Genomic DNA, 17,558 nt, shown 5'->3' on the forward strand with positions numbered 1-17,558 from the left:
GCACTGGAAAACAGCGATGAGAGCGAGCTCTCCGTGAAGAGGCAGGAGACGACCAAGGGAGACAGGAGAGAGCACCCACCCGCCCCGTGCCCGCTGGGTGCTGGGCGCCCGCCCCGTCCCCCACCCGCGGCCGCCGTCGCACCCCGGCGATCCCGGGGGCTTGCTGGAGCCGGCCCTGCTGAGGCAGGCAGGTAGAGCGTCGGCTCTGTCCTCCGTGGAGCTCTGTCATGTTCAATACCCTTCACCGTATTACGCATTCAAGGCTCGCGGTCCCCAAATGTACATATATTTGTCAGACACTCTTAAGATGTCTCCCTGTTCTGAGCACTGATCCTTTGTGAAGGCAACAGTTGTAGTGCTTAAACAGCAACAAGGTGCTCAGTTCTCCCCCCCCGCGCCGGTCCCAGCTCTGGAAAGCGCTAAAACACGGGCTTAGCGCGTCGCCGCTCCGAGCCTCTTAAAGAGGCGTTTAATTTAAATGCGTGTTCAGTCCCGTGGGGAGAGCACACACCTGAAGCATCTTCTGGAAGCAGGGCTTAAATCAGGGCATCGCCATTAAAGTCACCGAGGTGACAGGCATGAAAGGCTATTTATACCCAGCAGCTTTCTATTGTGCAAGGGAGAGAGCAGGCCCTTCTGCTGACAAAGCAGAAACGCGCCTCATCCCCACATGAAATGCAAAAAGTAATACCCTAAATTCACTGCAACCTTGGCAGGATCGCAGCCAGGACCGTGCTGAAATCTCCCCTGTATTGAGACCGAGGAGCAGGGACCCCAACGGGTATGGAACTTGTTTTTCTTTCCCTCTCCAATCAAATCAACCACTTGCTATTCCTCTTAGCAGCTGGCAGCTGGCAGGGAAAAAAAGATACCTTTGCAGGCCAGCTCCTGCAACTCTGACTTAAGAAAACAGGGAAGGAAAACGGCTCTGCTCTCTCCAGCGCCCTGGAAGAGCAGCCCTGCGGCCAGGGCTCTTGTTTGCACATCAAGATGCGTGGGACTGAGTTTGCCGATAAAAATATATACAAAGTTATGCTTGGTATGGAACAAGCAGGCAGTAGCTGCTGAAGACTTCCCAACATCCCGCTTTTGGCTTGCCTCCAAAATACCAAACCAAAACAAAATTCAGTTGGCATCTCTGCAGATTGAAGCAAGTTTTCTTTTTGCAGCAATTGCTGAACAAACGTTTCGATACTGTGCCACCGCCCCCGCCGCTGCGTTCTCCCCCGAATCATGCGCTGGAAGGATGTAAAAGATGTTCAAGGTCACGGGCAGGCTGTGAACGAACCCGGCCGTCGCCCATCTCTGTCCTCTGTGGTTTTGCTGCACCGCATCAGCCAGCGACGCAGAGCGCAAGCCGAGGGCGACGGGCGCGGCTGCCCAGCAGACCCGCAGCGGCGGGGTGGTTTCTCCGCGGGGGCTGAGCCGCAGGGGTCCGCCCCGCTCGCGTCTTCGTGTGCTGGGGGCTTTTGGCCCCCCCAGGGAGGGGCAGCTTGCACACCTGGGCTGAACTCAGCCCCTCGTGCTTGCCGTTCAGACAGGAAAAGCAAACCCAGCTTCCTCCTGCCGGTCCCATCCACGCGCTGCTCGCAAAGGCTGCGGGTGCTTCCAGGCAAGCCGGGAAGCACGGCAGCAACGCGGGACCGACACCGGCAGCAAAGTCAGCCTGGGAAAAAACCCACAGCAGTGGCCTGAAATGAGGGACTTCAGGATTTGGCCTCAAATTTCTTGTGCTACACACCGCCGCAAAGCAACGTACATCTTCTGTACATATGCACATTGCAACTTGACCTTATGAGCATCGCTTTCAAATGTTTTATTTATTTCCCCAAGAACAGGCAGTTTTGTTTGAGAAGAACACAAGGTGAAATCCTGACCTCACTGAAAGCACTGAGAGTTTGCCATTGACTCCAGCAGAAGCCGACGTTTATCCAGAGCTATAACCAGGTTACAGGTCTTGCTTCTTGGTTCAGTTCTTTGTTGGTGCTTGATGCTTTAGAGGAAGAGACCAAAAATCCTACAGCCCTTTCATGCATGCCCAACATTCCCAAAGAACAGAAAAAGCAGCATCAGTCCCCTCCTGCCCTCTCTGGTAAGCAGTTACAGCCCTTGAAGCGTGAAATTTGCTTTGCCCTTATTGTAGCACAATGCTATCATGTCGTTACTGATCATAAAAATGATCCTGTGTTTTCTCAGAACCAGGCACCGCGTTCATCCCTTTCTGAAGGCGTTCACAATGTGTGAATATAGGCATAATTTAAACAAACAATCTCTGTGGAAACCACCCCCCTGCTATTGCAAAGCCAAGCACGCTCCCCTGGCTGTGGACAGCCAGATTTCAGCAATGCCTGTATTCCTGTGGTTTCTGACCTGGCTGGCCTGCAAAGCCCCAGCAGCAGCCCCTTTAAGCACAGCAATAGCTCTCTGCAACCAAGCCTTCCCATGTACCCAGAGGAGCGCTCTTTGTATAGTGTCTTAATCAGTACATAAAATGCTTTCAGTGAAATGCTGCCTTCTTCTGTTTATTTGTCACAACTGATGCTCTGGTGAACAGTAAATAGGAAATTTGTTGGCAAATCAGCACTACCAGCTTGGTTCATTAGGAAAGGCTGGCGTACAACAGAGCTGCGTGCAAGTCCCCGTCGCGACTCGCGCCGGACCCTCAGTCCTTGAAGCTCAGCAACTTGCACAAATCCTGAAGGCACATAAATCTCTCCTAAACCGAACCTGGCAAAACTGAGACAGCGCGTGTTTACATAATTCTTAGCAATAAGGACTGGGTTATTAAAAGGACGTTGGCTGATTAAATCAATGCATGCACGAGAAGAATTCACCATCGGTTTTGCTAAGAAAACCTCGCGTTTGAAATTCAGTCCATTGGAGCCGTGGACGCTGCTGCCCGCTCGCTGGCCTCGGCCCCAGCCCCGCTGCATTGCACAATGCCGGGTTTCATGTTTGCCACCAGACAGCTTGCAGTCAGCCTCACATGGAAAAGAAGGAAGTAACAGTGCCTACATTGCACATAACTGCAAGCAAACGCGTTTCCAAGAAACTATTAAGCAGTGTTCATTTGAAGTTTAAATAAAAAAAAAAGAAAACCTTGGAAGAAGAATTCTTGGCTTGGAGCTTTTTATGAAATTCAGATTTTAAGTGAAATGCATCCAGGCACATCAGTAACGCAGCAAAGCCAGGCTGCGTACAGCCGTGCGGTGTCTCGGGCTCTGCTGGATGAAGCAGGGATCCAAGTCCTCCCCAGTTCCAGCCGCCCGCCGGCGTCCCCCCGCCCCGACATCGTCCCCTTCCAGCAGGGCTGGCGGGAAGGAGCAGGGACCGCAGCCCCCGGGGCGCAGCCTGGCACCTCGAGGCACCCGGGCAGCGACGGCGAAGGGGCTGGCAGGCGCGTGGGCACGCGTTCCCTTCTGCTGAGCCTGCAACAAGGCGGCACCGTCCGTCCCGGGGACGTGCAGGCAGCTCCTGCCCGGGACCGCTGCCGGGCTCTGCCAACGCCTGCCCCAGCCCAAATGCCTTTCCCCAGCCAAAGGCCGCCCCATCGCCCGCCGCAAGCCCCCTCCCCGGCTGGGGCTGGCTTTGGCCCCAGATCACAGACGGCGTTAGGGTCAGCCCTGCGCTCGCTCAGCGGGGCTGGCCGGGGACCGGGGTCCCGGGGCTGCGTGGGTCCCCGTGCGCCGGGACGCTGGCAGGAGACTCGCCAGGACGCGGCGGCTCTGTGTGAAACGGCTCCTTTGTGCCGGGCGGGTACGCAAAGCCGGGCGTAGCACACAGCGGCAATTGTGCCTTCGGAGGTTTGCATGGGCAAGGCCACCGTCCCCCGGCGGCTTCAGACACCCTTGATGTCAGAATAAATGAACAGGCATCGTTAAAGTAGCCGCATTAGGCTTTTAAAATATACATCGCTGTAATTTATTTTTTAAAGCATTGCTCATTTTTAGAGGCAGGGAGATAAGACCCCTCTGAAAAAAAGCTCTTCGCCCATCTAAACTCTCTCCATTACTGAGCAAATGGTTTGCAACAACAAATTTATTCTGCAGCGTCTCCTGTGCTCTTTTTTTCTTGAAAAAGCCACAAACAGATTGTGATTTTCTCTAACGGATTCACCATCTGGGAAATTTTTCATGCAACTCCTTTCCTCACTGGGAGCAAGTTACTCAGAGGGGAATTCCCAGCAGAGAGCAGGCTCTGAAGGGATGGGTGGTTCGTTTAATTAGCATGCATAATCTTGACGTCCTTACTCAGGCAAAACTCTCACCAGGGCCAATGGGAGATTTATTTTTTTTTTAAAAGAACCAGCTAAGGACTTCGGTATTTGTCTCTTGGTGTTACATACGGCATTTTCCATGCAGGGGAAAGTTGGCTCTTGGATGTATTAGAGACTCTGATTTACTACAGCCTTGCGCATCCAAGGCCGGGATGCGGCCCTTCCCGCCCCCGTCACGCGGCTGAGCGCTGGCGGAGGGCGGCCAGCGGCGGAGGAACGACTCCCTTTCGCCCACTTCCCCCGCGCGGGGAACACGGGACGTTTTTGGAGCAGGCTCTCTGCAGCCCGTGGAGTGTGGGGTGGAGGTCAGCGGGGGAAGAGGCTCTCCAAAACCCGACATCCATCGGCTCAGAAAAGCGTCGTGTTTATACAGCCCTTGTGCAAGTTATGTGGCCTTTTTTTCCCCAGCAGATGAATGTATTGCTTGAGAAGCATGCGGGAGATGCAGGGATGCTGCTTTCATCTGTGTCACCTTAGAGCTACTCCCGTGGCAAACCAGCACGCAGCCTCGAAGCGCAGCACACGCAGTCTTGATTTCAAGCCACCCGAGCGAGAGCTGAGCAGACCCCGGCAGCCCAGCCCTGCTCTCACCTAAGCACGGTTTTGATAGCTGCACAAGAAGATCTTACGCTAAACAATTTTCACCGGCTCATTACTGGACAAAACTTCGCTTTGAACTGACATTTTCTGGGCACGATGACTGCTTTGAAGCAGGAAGACAAAATTAGTGCAGAGAGTTGGCAGGTGAAGAAATGAGAGGGTTGGGTTTTTTTTCCCCCCAGCAGCAGAGCTGTCCAGGAGCTATGGAAACCTTGTTTGGCTAAATAAAAACGCAGAAAGATAACAAGGCTTCATATTTTCCAGCAACATCTTCACGGGAACAGGACGCTATCTGTGTGTGCTAGAGGCTCCAGAATAGCCAAAGCCATTCCTGAAAGTAAACGTGCTGTGCTATTTTCCGCAGCTGGTGGTAAATGCTGTCTCCTACCTCCCCGGGAGGGAAAGAAACAAAAGCAGAGATTTAGGAGGACCCTGGGAAGAATTACAATGAGCTTTCGGCCAGGTAAGGCCCTTTAGGGTAAGGGGCCGGTCTCTTCTCCAGTCTGTTCCTCGTGCCTGTTTGAGACTTACCCCGGCAGACTGGGTCAGAACCTGTCCGCAGCTTGCTTTTACGGGAAACGGCAATCCTGATCCTGACGCTGTACAGACACGAGCACAAGGCTCAGCTTTTGGAGCGCCCGCGGGAGCAGGCTGAGCTCGCTGGCACGGCACGGCGCCTGCCTTTGAGGAACCCCTAGGCCGTTCCCTGGGGAGCCCTCGGGCCGGGGCACCGGGTCACTCGGCTTCCCAGCCTGGGCCAGTTGCACCAGCACCGCGAGGTGCCCAGGGTAGAAACTCACTCTAGGATCTGGGCAAACGAGTTCTCCCCTAGGAGATGGCAAAGGCTCAAGAGATGTGTTTAAAAATAACATTAATAATAGAAAATGCACATTTATATAGTACATTCCTGAGCCTTTTACTGTCATGGAGCCCGATACTCCTCAGCACTCGACCAACTTTGCCATCTGCCATTGTGCTCATAGCACCGGCCACATTTTTGAGCATTGCTTACTGTTTCCTCTGTAACACTGAAAGTGAAAATATATCCACCCTTGCTCAAATCATTCTCTTTATTGGAAACCTCCTTCCCCTTTCTTTCAAGTCCTCCACTGTGACTCTTCAGCTGTTAAGTTGGGATAACAGAAAGGAGCATCTCATACACGCCCGGGGATGTGGGCTGCTCTGTCCACACAAATATTTATTTCTCCAGGAGCTCGGTCTGCAATGGTCCTCTCCGTGCTGGTTCTCTGAAGCCTGTGCCTCCACCGGCTCCAACCTTGCCCGTCACCAGAGAACAAATCCTCTCCAGCATCTGTTTCAGGGTTTTATGCTGCTGCACATCACTGTAGTACTTTCCACATAAGAACAACAGGAATTACAAAGTCCATCATAGTAGGAATATTCCTCTTTATTCCCATAGGAACCATCACAACTGTCTTCTGAAACAATACAGCTCCGCACTGCAAGCTCAGCTCCACGCAAGGGAGGGAGGAAAGACAGCGCCTTCTAGTAATTAATTGATGGGCACCTCAATGCGAAGTGACAGCTCCTTCAAATCACGCAAGCGCTCGTAGTGGGCAATACAGTCTGCTTACCAGAGCCAAAGCCTGGGAGCGAGAAGGCTGTGCTCTCCTCCTGGTGCTCACTGTCAGTCGTTGCTGAATGACCCTTCAAGGACGTAAAAAGAGGCATTTTACCCAACTCTTAGCGAGGCTTAACCACAGAGGGGCTGATTCTCCTACCATGCACGTGCTCTGACTGTTTGCACCAGTGCAAACAGAGGATCTAGGATATCCCCGCATCACGACGATACCAGCATCGCAAGACAGAATTCCTCCTTTTTCTTCCCAAGCAATCAATCCATCAACATGTTAAAAAAATAAGTATAATGTAGGTGGCATGTTTCATATGGAATTTAACAGGCACCCAAAACACCAGCTGGTGTCATGTTCTGAAGAGTTAACAAGGTGAAACTCCAACACTTCCGTCTCGTTCGTACATTCACAGGCGGAACAACAGGCCAAGGCAGCTTTGCCACCGCACGTACCGCCATCCCCGGTCTCCAGTCTGCGCAACGCAGCCGGAGCCTCTCCGCTGCCCAGACACCCGGAAAGCTCTGGGCTGAGCAGGGCTCCCGCGGGAGGTTCTCCGAAGGGGCATGGGTCTGGGATGGGTCTGGGATGGACACGCTCTCCCAAATTGGTATTTCTAGTATTTTTCCTAATCATTCTTGAGGCTGTTTTTAACCCAGTAAGTATAATAGCAATATTTAAAGCCCAAACATGGAAAGAAAAAAAAAAAAAGACAGGGAACAAACCAGCGGCTCTCACTGTTCAGGATGGAATCGGCATGAAGGCATGCTGAAATGAAAATTTCAAAAGATTTGAGAGTTACAGCCACCTATATAGTAAGAAGGGAAGACTTAACACATTTTGGAGCCTGATCCATCCCTCCCAGTGTTGATGAATTTGGAAAGAGTAAAAAAATCCAGAAGAATATGAACTTCCCCGATGGGGCACTGCTTGCAAGTACCTGCTCACCACGAAAGATTTCTGGCAAATATCATAACAAGCCACTTGTTTGACTCTTGAAAAGCAGAAAGTTCAGCTTCCCTTGTCTCCTTACTTGTTGTATTCTACAAAGTTTGGTTCCCCCTCTTTTATTAAAAATGCCAGGTTTTTCAATTAAACTAAATGGGGAAAAAAAACCCCCACCCAGCTTATTCTTTGCATATACTCAATCTAACATTGATTCTGCCTCTTTCTCCCTCCCTCAGTTGTAGCTTGGCTCCCCTTGAGCTTGTAAGAAACTTTCAGAATCTCAGCTCCTTGAGAAAAAATATTTTGGCAAAGTAATCCTAAAAGCTTTAAAAAAAAAAAAATCTCATTTTTAAAAACACTGAATTTACATTCTGAACCATTACCAAAATCTTACTTATTCTGCAATCTCCTCGGGATGTTGTGAGGTTTAATTAGCTCCAGTTGGAAAATGCTTTGAAAAGTGCCGTAAAGGTGCCAAACACTGCTCCACTCATGTAGATCTAAAATATTCAAATTATTACATCATAAAAGGAATCATTTGAAAATGCATTCCTCTTCCGTGCCAGCGTGACTTCAAAGGGACCTCGCTTCCCCCGCTCCGCTGGTAGGATCACGGCACCCGGGCACTGCAAGGCGTCCAAGCGCTGGCAATGACCAAGAATGAGAGTACTTGGATCTTCCCGGCGCCTTCGAGGCCGCCTTCCCCGTTATTTCATCTGGGGGTTGCCTACCTTGGTGTGCAATCGCAGACCCGAGATTCGGGGCATGCTGACAGTAGCTACTTGGCCACCTTTGCAAAAGAAGACCGGGGAATCGCTTCCCACTGCCTTCTAAGCAACTTAGCCCCAAGGTCTCTCTCGAGGAACATTCGGGCATTTGGCAAACATTTCTTTTTTGTGATTTGCTAAGGACGTGTACTTTTTTCCTTGGTATGCACCGCTGAATCTGGATGCAGAGGGCTGCTGGGAAGTCTGTGCAGTAAAGCAACGCACCGCCACGCAGAAGCCCTGCTTCGTTCAGCTGCCGCTGCAGGAGTGTGGTGGAGCAGATTTGGCCTGCTAAAAGAACCACTGCCAAAGGCAGCAGCAAAAGTGCTTTTATTGAAGTAGGATGTTGTAAAAGTGAGGCTTAACAAAGTCCAATGGCAAGGTTCAATCTATTACTTACTGCACAGAGGATATAATAATGATTCAAAGTTACCAATACAAAATTTTAATGCCCTGCAATTCCAGGTTATGCACAACATCGGACACTTACCAAAGCTCTGCACTTGGTAAGGGGTCTCTCAACCTCGAGCAGTAACCTTGAGAGGCGTCCCAACTCAAGGGGAGATCACTGCCACGCAGCCAGCTGCTTAGCAGGGAGAGCTCAAAAAAAAGCTCACTCAGGCTGTCATATTTATGGAATAAAGTGGTTGGCTCGTAGTCAAATTACGTGTGACGGAAAAGGTAAGTATGAGACTCCTTGTACCCACAACCTCCTTTGTTCCTTGACCAAATTAGTCTTGGAAGAAGCACCTGCTATTCATGTGTTAATCGCATGATCGCTGTTCCGGTTTCCAAGCTCATGTACATCAAAGCTCACCGTGTCGCCCTGTTCCTGTGTGGGTTTTCAAAGAACAGGTTGGAACTAGAGAAGTTCATGACCCGGTGACAGCCTAGACCTTTACTTCCTCCGGGAGCCTGAACCAAACTACGACAGGTTTGGTCGAGCAGTCGAGCGTATCCCTCACAAAGAGCACCCACCAGCTGAAGCAGGCGCGGGTGGGGAGCGCAGCAGCACCCACACGTACCACAAATCACCCTTTTACTCATCATTCTTAGAAGTGCTGAAACACAGCCACTCCAAGGTGAACAAGGTCCTACCACCCGACCTCCAACCCGTCTCCACGCTGCGCCTCCGGCGAAGGGCGAGCTGCTCTCGGCTGTGCCTCGCTGGCGTCCCGGCGGGTCCCTCGGCTCGCACCCGCGCTGTTTGCTGGCCATCTGTCACATGTTTCCTGCAGAAATTCTTGAGCGCAGCCACCCCAGGAGCCCCGCAGTCTGCACACCAGAGCTGCAATGCCCCAGGCTGACAGCTGTACTGGGGAGGAAAGCACTGGGCTGGGAATTACTGGAAATTCCCTCTGGCCACAGAGCAAGCTGTAGCTCGGACCTGCAGGACACCGAGGGCCCGCAGTCCGGAGAGCGATCCCAGAACAAAGCTCTGGGGAGCTCTACAGTTAGGAGGAAACTTCCAGACACCGGTCTGTGACATGCTGACACCACATCTTTCCTGCAGAAACAGCCTTGGGCTCTCGCGGGGCTAATCTAAAGTTCACACCACCATGGCCCATTGTTTATTCAGCTCTGCGTGTTCAGTCTGCATTATCTGTAACACTCGATAATGAGATAATTTCTGGGTTTGCTTTAGCTTTGGGCTTCAGACAGAAGCTTCTCTATTTTGCATCCATAAGTCTACAAATCAAAGTACGTCAGCAAAGGACTGCAACACTCACAAACTGCAATATGAAGTGTCCTTCCCTGTGTGCAACCTGGCTTTGTTCTCAGCCACATTCGTGTCTCAGGCCAAAGAGACCTTAAAAGAACAGTCACGTATTTCCAGTCTTGCTTATTCCATTATGATCGACTCCAATGATTTCAGGGGAGGAAAAAAAACGGTCTCCATTTTTTTTACCAACTTGTTTTTAAACAGTTCTTTAAAGAACACAAGGGAAAGCGGGGTGTTCCATTAAAAGGAAAAACAAATAAAAATAAACTTTAAGCTAGCTTCTGGACTCGATAAATAGTTACTTGACTGACTGCAGAGGAACAGTCTGAGATCTTAGATCAAGACCAGTAAAACTGAACTCAATGCGTAACTCCCTTCTTGAGCTGTTAGTGAAGCCCTCCAGTGACCCCGCTCTCACTGCTGCAGAGGCAGGAGAATGTTTTCTGTAATCACAGAAAACAATTACTGCCATTTCAGACAGTACTCTGCTTTCAATCTCTCCTAGGTAAGACAGTCTCATCTCACCATACTTTGTAAGACAGAAGTACCTCTGTGAGAAAACTGGAACTCATCAACTCAGGGAAAAGTAGGACCAAATACCAAGATCTAAACACTAAGGAGCATTGCAATGCGTTCCCCTTAATCACTGCAAAATGATAACGTATTTGCCGCGGCTGGGAATTTCAAGAGCACGTGATACCAAACTCTGCTCCCATCACTCCAGTGCATTTGTTCCATTAGGGTAAGAGTCAATTACTCAGCACTAACTGCCTGAAAAGGACAAAGCCATTCAAAGCCAGATAATTACGTTAAACTGAACGGTATAGTGGGTCAAGAGCACGTCTTGCACAAATCTAAAAACAAAACAGAAAAAAAAAAAACCGACCCCCCTGCCCTCTGTTGAATTTGGCCCCGTATTCTTAGCAGGGAATAGGCAAAATGCAAACTACATAAAGGATAACGGTGGCCAAGGAGGATACATGTTACATGCCCGAGATATTGAGGAACACCTTTAGAAAAAGGGTGAAGATGGATTAAGAGCATGGGGTGCAAAGTCATCTGGCTTCTGTCCTCCAGATAAATCACTGCCTTTCTCAGGAATACGGGAACAGCAGCAAGGTAGGCTCCTATGGACTGGAAGAAATTTATATTAACTTGCAGTGTGCAAAGAAAAAACACCCCATTGAGTGTTGCGCTTTGATAATCAAAATGGCACCTCAACCCTCAAAAAGACACAAATTCCAGAGACAAGTACGTTAATTTCTCAGTAAAAAGTAGCACTGATAAATAAATTAATTTATATAAAAAAGAAAAGAAAATATTGACACATTTTGGGGTAGAAGAAAAGTCACCTTCTTGGCCCACATGCGCTTGTTTTATTTACATATCCACAAATACCATGAAACACCATCCCAGCCCCCCCACTAGCAGCATGGTCACATGAATTCCATAGATGAGCAGTTCATTCATGAGGCTGAAGTCTACCCGCCTTCGCCCCAGTAAGAGGAGGATGATGGAGAGTTTATACTGGAAACGCAGAAAGATCCGGATGCCAAGGTACTGAAGGCAAAACAAGATAGAGAGTGCCACCCAGAGGATGGAGGTAAACAGGCTGCAGCTGAAGTACAGCAGGAAACGGATGAATCCATACATCCATCGGGATTTGAGATAGATGTCGAAATTGTTGTACTTGGTGCGCACCAAGTGAGTGGTCCTTACCGGGCCACAGGCCGAATGCAGGCAGGTCGTGTGGGGGCCGTGGAACGAACGGACCCGGCGGGGAATGGGGATTACAGGCATCAGGCACCCCACCGGTCACAGAGTCCCAGGGCAGGATTTACAGGGCACATATCAAATATTATCCATTAACATGGAAGAGATCCAACAGCCTGGGAACGCTAACTCTTTGCTGAATTTCCAGGAAGGAAGAAACCTGCAGGAAGGCAGAGAAGGAAAACACATTTGAGTAGCCCCAGCAGGAGGAGAGGCAGCACGGCAGATACGCTCCGGCTTGGCGGTTACTTACAACTGCTTGGCAAAACTCAACTTCTTCGCTCAAAACAACTTTGCTTTGCTTCTTTGCTCATTGTTTCCCAGGCAGACATATAGAAATACAATTCTGTTTCCATCATCACCAAGTCAGATTCCAAACAGCTCCCTAGTAGCATGCAATATCAGCACTAGTCGTAACCTTTTATAAGCTTTACAGTGTTAATGCAGGAAAGTTGAGAACTTTGTTCTGGAGTTAGCCTGGCTAATTCACAGATCCTTCTTACTCAAACAGCAGTCCTGCAAGAATCCACCCATGCGAGTAGTAACGTTAATGTACGTGTTTGCATTGGATCATATTGCTTTTAAAGAAAAAAAAAAAAAAAAGTTCTCCAAGTACTTTTGCAAGTGACTCCTACAGCCCAGACACAGCGGTGATTCTAGATTTCTGCTCATTTCAAAACCTGGCAAAGCTTCACCAAATAAACAAACTGAAAATAATGGAAGGTCTTGCAAGAACAATGAGGCAAGCATGTTTTTCACACTCTACAGGATGTACCTCCCCTTGCTCAGCCCAGCCTTGCGGTCTCGCTGTCATTGCATCCAATGGCAAGGCAGCCGTTCAAAGACATCTACTAGTTTATTTCTCCCTGTGGGACCCGCAGAGATAAGTGAAATATCTTGATCTTCTGGAGTGTTTAGGATTTATAATCTTAACATCCTTCCACACACCCATTGTTGTTCTGCGAGTGATGAGCAGAGGCTGTTAGCTGCTCTCTGCTTCACCCCAGGCTTATGATGTGCCAAATTCCGGGAATTATGAAATGACAATGCACTCATCAGATAATGCCAGAAAACAACAGGGACTTCCCCAGCCTCCTCGCACACCCAGGCGTTCAGACCCCGGCACTCAGATCTGGGCAGATCCTCCCTCTGCTGAACCAGAAATCCTATTACTCTTAAAATTAAAACTAAAGTAATTTAAAAGTTACTTCAAGAATTTTTTATTTTGCTATAACAAAACTAATCGCAGAGTAAATTATAAGACTGCAGGAAATTGTACTTTAATATCCAAAACCTTCTCTGATACAACGTGCATCGCTGGGTAAGTCTCTTCACTGCTTCCTGCCTCAAACGACACGTAAATGGAAACTGCAGTTCTGATCTCTTCTGCTTGGCCCCAGGTTCTAACTCCTTTTCGCCATTACAGAAATGGGCAGGTAATCTGTTGGCTCTGCATGAATCGGGTGCTAATAAAAAGGAGCATGGGTTAACTTATGATTAAGGAATTTAGGAAATCAAGGTCTGTTCTCAATTATCCCCATAATTTTAAGTGCCTTTTTGCCATAATTTCCTGTCTCTAGAAAGGAAATACTAAGCAGCTCGGAAGTGTGTTACAAGAACGTATTTTGCAAGCTGTATAAGTGGTCAGATACTAAACCAACATTACTTAAAAACAACACAGTTTTGTGCCTGGAGCATGCAACCGAACGTGATTCCCACATGCTGCGTATAAACTGCTCAGTGGTTGTTTTCAGAGGTATTTTTGGAGCACTAAATTAGCAAGATAGGTTAAAATTCATATACTCTGGATTCAGAGCATTCCATATCTGATGATGCAGTCTCTCCTTACAACCTCTTTCCCCAGGACACAAAAGGCAGCTTCTCATTTTCCAGCAAACTGTTACATAGCTACTTAATCTGAGTCACCGAGCAGCCACAGGGAAATCAGCGTGCACACAATTACAGCGCTCAGCAAGGCCGTACCTGAGCGACACAGCACAAACCCCGCCTGCATAAGCTGTAGTTTGCGGGGGCAAACCCAACACACCGGCTTCACGTCAGAGCCCTGTTTTAGAAAAGGAGTTTTGATTCTGACAAAACCTTCAACAGATGAATCCAAAAGAACCACTCAAATGGCTCAGCTGCAGAGACTTACTCTCTGTGAACAGCAGCAGCTTGTTCCCATTTACTGTGCCCACCACATAAATAAATAGCCTTTGGTAGGTTCACGCTCTTTAGGTAAAGTCAAACATCAACACAGGAGCAGCCGTGAGCAGAGGGACATTGTGAGAATAAAAGAAACTTTCTGAAATATTACATTTTTAATGGTGCTGCCATCCACTCAGCAGAAGGTCGGTAATCCGCTGCCGTTTCTGGATGCCACTTAATTCTTGTAACAAAAAAGTGAAGTTTTCCTGTGACACCTGGCCTTCTAGGAAGAGTGAAAGAAACTGCTAAGGTGCTTCATAGACTCACAACATTCTACATATGAGTTGATCTAAAAGATAAAACGAGAGAGTAAGTTTCAGTTTGCTCATTTTGTCTGTTAAAAAGTTCAGAATTAAAAGGCCCCTCCCCAAGCATGAATTTTCAATCCCATCAAGATTCTAAAAATGCGCTCAATAATATATGTATTACAGCTTACTGACACAGGCTGGAAAGGATCAGCTAGCTTGTATTCAATGCCATACACAAAGACAGGAAAGAGAAAAATCACAGATAAGGAACTCGTGTCAGTCACCTTCTCCTATCACAGAACCATCACCGTTCATCCAGGGCGTATGAAACACGATGCAGAGAGCACACACAGCCAAACAGAACACGGAGGAGCAGGCCCCCAAACCTGTATGTTGGCACACGACGCCTGGACACAGATCTGGACACCCATTCCTCAAGATTATTTTTTGAGGCCTTTCTGTTTTAAAGCACATGGCTGTGAGGCTGGAAAGCTGAGTCGGTCTCTTCTGGGTATCATCCTACAGCTCAAAGGGTTTCAACTCTAAGGCGCAGGCAACTCGATGTCAGCCACGCTGCCGTTACCCCAGCATCACGATAGCGACGGCCTCGTCAGGAGGTTAAAAATCTGGATAACTATTCAGTTACACTGGACACTTTTAAGACTCAGCTAGACAGGGTGCTGGGCCATCTCGTCTAGACTGCGCTCTTGCCTAGAAAGGTTGGACCAGATGATGCTTGAGGTCCCTTCCCGCCTGGTGTTCTATGATTCTATGATTCACTTTGGTGAGTTTTCACTCCCTCTCCTTTAAAAATGGAGTGTATGATGAGAACGCTACCGAAAAACAGTGCTGCTTCTCTTTATCTATCACACATTCCAGGCAAGGGCTGCTGTTGCGCAGGGCACTCATAATTGGTGCAGGAGGAGGGAGGACAGAAAGACCGCAAGGTTCACAGATGACAGGACCATCAGTCAGGACCAGCGGGACCCAAGCGTTCCAGAAGGAGCCGAACAAGGTGAGGGACAATGACAAATAAAGGTTAGTGCTGATAAACGAAAGCCGGGAGTACCGGAAGGAGGGGAAACTCGAACTCCTCCTACATCCTACCAGATCCTAAATTAAACCGCATCGACTTGGGAAAGCAGCTGCAGGCAGGACGCTCGGCCAGGACCTCCCCGGGGCCTGCGAGGGCCAAACTCCGGCCCAGCCCCCGCCGAGCCCCGCAGACCGGGGCGGGCAGCGCCAGCCCCGCACGGCCACCGGGGCGCGGCCGCCACTCACCTCAGGGGGACCGGCGCAGCGCCGGGGGCCAGGGCGGCCGGGCTCAGGGGCCCCGGGCCCGGCCCGCACCCGCAGGCCGCGCCGCCCCGCCAGGCCCAGCCCGGCCGGTGACCGGCCGCCGCCGCCCCCCCCGGGCCCAGCGCAGCCGCCGCCCCCTCGCTGCGGGCCCCGGCGCAGAAGGGGCCTGGGGCGGAGGCGCCCGCCGCAGCAGGGCGAGGCCCGGGCCGCCGCTACCGCTACCGCCGCCGCCTCCCCCCAGCCCCGGGGCGTCGCCCCGCACTCACCGTCCTGCCCATGGCTCCCCGCCGGGCGGCGGCCGCCAAGGCCAGGCGCCCCGGGCCCGGGCTGATGGAAGGCCCGGGCCTACAGGCGAGCGCCGCAATGCGCATGTGCGGGGGGCAGCGGCGCTCCGGTTCCGGCCGGTGACGGCGGCGGCGGTCGGGGAGCGGCCGGGGAGGCGCGCAACGATGGCGTCATCGCGCCGCGCCGCCCCCGCCGGCCGGAAGCGGGAGGGCGCCGCGTTGCCCGGGCAACGCGGAGGCGGCGGGGGGCGAGGGGAGCGGCCTGCGCCCGGGGCTGCGGCCCGGCGGCCCCGCTCCGGCCTCTGGGGCCAGGCAGACGAGCCGTGCAACGGCAGACGGAGCCCGGAAGGTCGCTTCCAACGTAAACCGGGCCGGCAGAAAGCAGCGCTGATCGGTGTGGCCGGCTGGGTTCGTCGCCACACGCAGGGGTTTCAGCTGCCCGGACCCCCTGGCCTGGGGTCGGACCGAGTCCTGAGGGTGCTGGAACATCCCCAGTAAAAGCGTCACCGTTGCCTGAAACAGGAGCTTGGCAAAGATTTCTCCAAGTCGCCCGCGGGTTGGACCTTCCGTGACGGCGCGCGGTGTCGTGGCCAGGCGGATGCCGCCGCTGGGCTCACGGGCCAGATCCAGGCCTGCTCAGCGCCCGGGGCGGCGCGGGCCGTTACGCGTTCGGAGCCCGTGTGCCGGCAGAGCCTGCGGCGTCCTGCCTGCGCTGCCAGAGGGACCGCGCTGCTCCAGGGCCTCACCCCGCCGAAGGAGCTCGAGCACTTTTAAAAAAGCAAATGTAGGAGACCCACGCTTCTGGAGAGGCCAGAGAGATCCAAAAAGTTTCTAAAAAACAAACGGGTGGAGGAAAATTCAAAAGCAATACATAAAAATAAGGAAAAGAAACGTCCTCCCTGCTGTTTTCCCTTAGATTTAATTAGGAATTACTTTCCATAATGGAAAGAATACGGAACTTTGTCACTGGCTCCCAGCCCTGCTTGCCATCTAGGCACTACCACGCTGGAAAAACATTAAATAATAATAACTCAAGCCATCTGCCAAGGCTGGGACCTGCCGCACCGCACAGGCAGCCGGGGCGCCAGGCCAAAGACCTCCCGGCGTCCCAGCTGCCTCGCTGATCGCGCGGGGGTTTGCTTCCTCCCGGGTCACGGGCGGCAGCGCCTGCCCTGCAGAGCGGTTTTATTCTGCAAACGCAGTCAGGGGCCTGAGGTGCAGGACGTAGATCAAGGGGAAATTCTAGGCTAGGTAATCAGCGGTGGCGTACTCCTAGCAAATTGCCGTTTCTGTGTCTCCCACCAACCTTCTGGTGGGAGGGAGAAGGGGAGGTGCGAAGCTGATAGGTTTTCCCAATAGCATGAAACTGGGAACATCTGTTCCGTGACTAGGATAAGCAGGAGAACCGTGTTCCATTTATTTCCCCCGCCATTGCCTGGGACTGGAGCCACAGCCCAGAGAGGGGAATTTCAGCCCAAGAAATGAAATTATGAAGGTACTTTGGTTTTCCAGCTTTGCCTTGGAGAATTACGGGGATGCTGCTGAATGCAAGTGCTGCCACGGGGGCCTCCTGGCATCCTGCAGGAACCCCTCGGGGTGGGAAAGGTCTTTCCCAGCCTCCAGAAAACGCAGGCAGCTCCGCTGAGCGACCCCACAAGCTAACCGCGTGCGCGCAAGGGTGCGACGCAGCAGCGGTGCCGAGACCGACCCTTTTCGTTTCTTAGGTCAGGATAAAAAAAGCAAGACGGCACCGTTCAGTTTTCCGCCTGAAATATTTTGACCCCTTTGCTGCTTAAATGAACGTGTATCTTCATAAAAAATAAACTGTCCTCAGGTCAGG

General features: G+C 51.2%; 2 protein-coding genes across 6 annotated transcripts in view; both read right to left on the bottom strand.

Annotated features, from left to right (window-relative positions):
- Positions 1–15,726, bottom strand: part of NACC2 (NACC family member 2) — an 84,767-nt gene extending 69,041 nt beyond the window's left edge. Inside the window, exon 1 of the mRNA XM_082327443.1 lies at positions 15,701–15,726. The gene's annotated coding sequence lies outside the window, so the exon portion shown is untranslated. The remainder of the gene's footprint in view (positions 1–15,700) is intronic.
- Positions 11,237–15,831, bottom strand: TMEM250 (transmembrane protein 250). 5 transcript variants are annotated; one of them, XM_082327446.1, is made up of 4 exons: positions 15,701–15,812; positions 13,997–14,176; positions 13,663–13,744; positions 11,237–11,839 (listed from the first exon to the last, which is right to left on the bottom strand). In XM_082327446.1, exon 4 carries the CDS (start codon positions 11,704–11,706, stop codon positions 11,287–11,289), a length of 420 nt encoding a protein of 139 aa, XP_082183572.1. In that variant the 5' UTR covers positions 11,707–11,839; positions 13,663–13,744; positions 13,997–14,176; positions 15,701–15,812; the 3' UTR covers positions 11,237–11,286. The 5 variants fall into 5 exon arrangements, with proteins under 5 accessions (XP_082183572.1, XP_082183571.1, XP_082183570.1 ...); XM_082327445.1 differs by lacking the exon at positions 13,663–13,744 and adding an exon at positions 14,420–15,024 and having other exon boundaries at positions 15,701–15,790; XM_082327444.1 differs by lacking the exon at positions 13,663–13,744.
- Positions 15,832–17,558: the final 1,727 nt, after the last annotated feature.

The sequence above is a fragment of the Platalea leucorodia genome, assembly GCF_965183815.1.
Source record: "Platalea leucorodia genome assembly, chromosome: 15".
Classification (NCBI taxonomy): Eukaryota; Metazoa; Chordata; class Aves; order Pelecaniformes; family Threskiornithidae; genus Platalea; species Platalea leucorodia.

Excerpts from the sequence above, each read along its gene's own strand:
- TMEM250 (XM_082327447.1), bottom strand. The coding sequence starts at position 11,706 with ATGCCTGTAATCCCCATTCCCCGCCGGGTCCGTTCGTTCCACGGCCCC.